The following is a 5,271-nucleotide window of genomic DNA, read 5'->3' as shown; positions in this document are numbered from 1 at the left end:
TGGTGGAAAAATCTTCCCCTTTTTACGAAACAGGCAACAAACTTTGGCTTGATGGGGCCATCCGCAGGCACTAGAAAACAGAAACGTGGTTAACCACGACGCACAAGCTGAATTATTTGATCAAAGGCGTTTAAAAAAGCCTTTCCCTAAGTCTGAATACTATATATTCATAATGATGTGAAAAAAAAAAGAAAGAAAAAAAAGAAGAAGAACATGTCAGGGTTAAATTTACACTAAATGCTAAATAATTAACATCAGAAGAAAGACAGAAAAGCTCCACAGACAGATGACAGCTCAACATGTGATGACTGCTTGCACACATGAAATGATTGAGAGAAATAAAATCAAAACTCATACAATTTCAAGTATCCAAATTTCCAAAATTTATTCATTTCAAACTGCATATTGAAAAAAAATATACTCAGCTGAAATTGTAACTGTTATAAGGATGGTATTAGTTCCGGTATATATACATGGAGTGGTTGGCTTCTGAGTACAGGCCACAATTTTTAAAATACAACTACGGGAACGAATTTTTCAAATAAAAACTTAAAATATCACAGTAAATATACATAAATTGTACAAATCAATTAGAAAATAAAGAGCACAAGCGTCATACCTCTAACAGATGAAAAGTGGGAGACAGAAATATAAATTAACAACCTATATTTTAAGCTGAATGAAAGGAAAAAAGTGTCTTGTCTTTTTTTAAAGAAATTAAAATGTTTAGTAATATTGACCTTAACTGAAAAAACAGTATTACCTGCTTCGTTTAATGTCCCTTTTCTTTCCAATGTTTGCAGTAATAAAAGGAGCATAACTGATCGCTCCCATAGAAATTGCAGTTCTAACATTTTCACTTTGAATATTTTCAGCAGAACCGGCGTTGCTTTATATAAAATAAAGAAAAGAAAATGCAACCTCTTGCAGTTTAACAAACAATTTCATCTGATTGTAATGTTTCTTTGATAAATACTGTACAAAAGGTGATTGCAATAATAAAACATTTGATTGCGACTCCCACTTTCTAGTCTTCAAACTTCATCCACCTGTGAAGAGGGGATCTCCTACCGTTCCTCTAGAGCTTCCTTAGAATAAAATGAAAGAAAAAAAGAGTCGTGTGTCCTTTTCCTGGAGACTTCTATACAACTTTTCCCACCCCGAAATTTTTCTGTACAAAAATAGTCCAACGTTAATAGTCCACAGTTTCTCTTATAAAAGTTCATTTTTTTCTCTCTCTCTGCTTTGTGTCTCTTACATGTGTGTTAACGGCAGCGTGCCGTTGATCGTCGTGCCGGGCACGGCGCTCTGGTAGTGCCCGGACATGTGTAGCCTGGTCTGGGCGGTCTGCTCGCTGACCTCCGCCCCGGGCAGGTACATGCTGATCATGTCCCTCAGATCTCCGCTTTGGCAGCCCGGACCGGCCCGGTGGGAAGACGAGGTGACGACGGGCGGGCTGGAGCTGCTGGACTCGGACTTCACCACCGATGAGGGCCCCATGGAGCCCAAGGCGGTCATCCCTGGCGTGGTTTGCTGGGAATAGGACATGGAGTATGTCGGGGAGCCGTTCATGTAGCTCTGGGAGCTGGTCATGGTGTTATACTGCAGGGCGCTCATGTCGTAGCGGTGCATGGACTGCATCTGGCTCGGGTTGTGCGCGTTCAGCCCCGGGTGCTGGTAACTCAGCTGGTCCTGCATCATGCCGTAGCCACCGTTGGTCCAGCCGTTCATGTGTGCGGCGTAGCTGTCCATCCGCTGGTTCACCCCACCGCCCAGCCCGGCCCCCACCCCAACCCCGACCCCAGATCCCATCCCGTTGCCTCCCGGAGCCAGCAGCCCGCCGGGCAAGGTGTACTTGTCCTTTTTCATCAGGGTCTTGGTTTTCCGCCGGGGCCGGTATTTGTAATCCGGATGCTCCTTCATGTGCAGGGCCCGCAGCCTCTTGGCTTCGTCGATGAAAGGTCTCTTCTCGGTTTCCGACAGAAGTTTCCACTCCGCGCCCAGCCTCTTGCTTATCTCCGAGTTGTGCATTTTGGGATTTTCTTGCGCCATCTTCCTCCTCTGGCCCCGGGACCACACCATGAACGCGTTCATGGGTCTCTTGACCCGCTCGGGACTATTTTTCTGGTTGGCGCCGGACGTGTTGGTGTTGCCCGAGCCCCCCGTGTTGGTCTGGGGAGCTGGGGGCTTCAGTTCAGTCTCCATCATGTTATACATCAGGAACAGGTTTTAGTTAGAGCTCCCGAGCAGAGATAAAAACACAGAGACACAAACTCCACAAGCCAGAGGCAGGACAGTGAGGAGCGCAGGGCTGCTGCTAAAAGTTACCTGTCGGTTTTTCTCTGCAACTTTTCTCTGGACAAAAACAACAAGCACCAAGCCGCGTCTCCACACACTCTCCCTCTCTCTCTCTCTTCCTCTCTGTGAGCGTGTCAGAGTGTGTGCGTGAGTGTGTGTGACAAAGAGTCTTCTCCCAATAGGTCCCTGCTAAGTTGTGTCCACAAAACTTCTCCCGTCGCTTCTCCGAAAAAGCATCAACAAACTGTACTTTTTCGCCCCTGTCCGCCTGAGCCTTGACAACTCCAGATAGTTTTTGAACAAGTTAATAGACAACCATTCATGTGACGGGGCTGTCAGTGAATAAATGGCTTCGACCTGGCCAATCACAGTCGGCCTGCTCCCCTGACACACCAATGGGAGGCATTAATTAGCATAATTGGGCGGGGTCTGCTCTGCCCCGAGACACACACACACACACGCACACCCGTGCTGCCCATATGAGCCAATACAAAGTACATATTTACGATTTCCAGGCTTATGGAGATATTTCTCTGGGAATATATATATGGTGGCACTTTATGAACATTTCACAACATTATACAGAGGAAAAAGGAGTTGCAAAAGCTTGCAGACTGTTGTAGGGAAATTAGAAAGTGTTTTCTAAAGGCAAACGTAGCGATAGGCTATAGGACAAAAAAAGGTTCATAGATCAAAAAGCCTAAGAATTTAGAATAGATAAGGAAATTATTTTATGTGTTGGTTTACTTATTTTATTTAAACAGTAGCCTAGCCTAAACTCTTAACATCAAATCCAAAGTCCAAAGGGTCACAAAGGCTGTTGTAAAAGTAAGCATAAAAAAAAGCCTAAATAAAAAGTTTTAAATAAATCCATCACGTTTATAATAACGGTGTCAGTATCATCTAATCTTGAAGATGGGAGCAGCATTGTCCTGACATTAAGTGCCGGCCCGTGACATCGCTGTTGTTCAAAATCAAAAAGTCACTAATTCACCCACTTACGGTCCCAATAACATAACAACACTTAAATAAACTTTGTTAGTTAACTCAAAGCATTGAATAGCGGTGGTGTCTGTGTCTGTGTGTGTGTGTGAGGGGGGAAGCCACGGCTGGTTTTTAGCGTTGAAAAGAGGAAAGGTAATCCAAGATGTTTCCCCCAATCCCTTTGTTTAGTGAAGTTGAATGCCAACACACAGAAGGCAGACGGGCTCATCTCAGCACAAATAAGCGGTTTTTGTTTGGGATGTTGTCGCTACATCTGTCAGGACAAAGACCCAACTCCACTCCACGTCCACTGCCACAGTGCTGCTGTTGTTGTTAGGGCTTTGTGGTGGGGGGTTAGCCTACGGCCTACCGGGGACACGAGTGGAGGAAAAATAAAGGTGAGGAATATTTTAAGATAAAGTGTGTTTGTACAAAAAGGCGCAGCTCATTCATATAAGGCTGAACAAGCGTGTCAGCCAATTAGTGTGAATGAAAAGGGGCATCCACCTGCTTCACTTTACTCTGGATCAACTCGACCAGACTGCGATTATTTTGGGATGAAACCAGCATCAGCCTATTTAAACCTAAATAATTCACTCATGCGGTTTTAATGTCCAAAAAAGTTTTCTGAGGTTGGACGTGTTGGTGCCACTTGTTATGCCTTTTTCCTGAATCTCCATCTAAAGGACAAGGCGTCCAGCTGCGTGACACCAGCGCCGCCTACTGGAGAGATGGAGAACTGCAGACAACTGCAAAATCCTAGACAGGTTTTTCCTCAAGGCGCAGAGAAGGAATAGGCTAGAGGATGGCTGTTTTTAGAAGTTCGGTTAAAGATATAGGAAGTGCTTTAAAATTATCTTAAATATATATTTATTACCCATCAACAACAGCAGGACTATAATAACTGAAAAGCACCCGAGGTAGGCTTTTCAGTCTCACCACAGCCACACATCTGGATCTACAAGCCTGACAATCCCAATAATTAAAGGCAGATCAAGTACATACACCTGAAATAATTAAATTTAAACGCATGTCTCTAGATTAAATCATAATTGAAATTGAAAAGATCAAGCCTTATTATTTTGTTTTAGTCATTTGATAATAAATGGAGGAGCGGAGCCCCCGTGCTCTCATTATGCCGGCCCCAGCAACCTTACATAAGATTCATCTTGTGGTTAATAGGCTGCGAGAGGCGACACATGCAGCTCGGTCCATTATAATGCAAGGTTGAAATGGGCCGCTCGGCTGCTATCTGCATCTGAGTGTGTTCCCCGCTACCTCTAATCTGCTTATGATAATAAAGGAACAGCGGGGCCCTGCAGCTCTCTGAAAGCAGGCCCCATCCAGCCGGGAATGGCCCTGCATCCACAATCATCCTGAATTAAAGCCGTTGTTTGACAAAAACCAGGAGAAACTAGCGGGGCGGCTCCCTCGGACCACTTGTAAGCCCCCTGCTACACCAGGTTGGGATGGATACAACAAATATCAAACAGCACGCAGAGATATAAAAATACTGTTTTGTGGTAGAACAAATTTAGGTGACAGGAGCACTACAAAAACAAGTGACAAAAAAGAACAACAATATAAGTGAAACATATTTTTTTTACAACAGCCGCGCAGGAAGGATGCCATGTTTGAACTCCTATAAAAGTACCATTATCCAAAATACAATTTCTAGGGTGATGATATTGGTGCATGTCAAGAATAAGATGTAAATTTACGTATGGCAAAACGTATAAAATGATTATGTTAAAGGGAACCAAAATGACAATTTATATGGCAATGAGAGAAACAGATTTCAAGTGAAACGAAAATAAACTGGTCTTTTCTTGCCACTAGGGGCCGTGCCAACGGCTGGAGACGTAGCCGAAGAAATACTTTATCATTAATAAGTCCTGCTTGCAAATAAGTGATGAACATATAGAAGGTTATTTTTCAGATAGGCCTAAATAGAGAAATAAAATAGTTCTCAATTTTTGAGGACACAGT

At 43.7% G+C, this 5,271-nt stretch overlaps 1 protein-coding gene across 1 annotated transcript; it reads right to left on the bottom strand.

Moving 5' to 3' along the window:
• Positions 1–398: 398 nt before the first annotated feature.
• On the bottom strand, positions 399–2,577 carry sox2 (SRY-box transcription factor 2). Its single transcript, XM_046049853.1, has one exon. The coding sequence runs from the start codon at positions 2,215–2,217 to the stop codon at positions 1,255–1,257; it is 963 nt and encodes a 320-aa protein (XP_045905809.1). The 5' UTR covers positions 2,218–2,577; the 3' UTR covers positions 399–1,254.
• Between the last annotated feature and the right edge of the window lie 2,694 nt (positions 2,578–5,271).

The sequence above is a fragment of the Micropterus dolomieu genome, linkage group LG05 (genome assembly GCF_021292245.1).
Source record: "Micropterus dolomieu isolate WLL.071019.BEF.003 ecotype Adirondacks linkage group LG05, ASM2129224v1, whole genome shotgun sequence".
NCBI classification, from domain to species: Eukaryota; Metazoa; Chordata; class Actinopteri; order Centrarchiformes; family Centrarchidae; genus Micropterus; species Micropterus dolomieu.
The sequence above is the reverse complement of the archived record's forward strand: the minus strand, read 5'-3'. Positions and strand labels throughout refer to the sequence as shown.

What these genes read in the sequence shown, in the direction of transcription:
- sox2 (XM_046049853.1), bottom strand. Translation starts at nt 2,217, where the DNA reads ATGTATAACATGATGGAGACTGAACTGAAGCCCCCAGCTCCCCAGACC.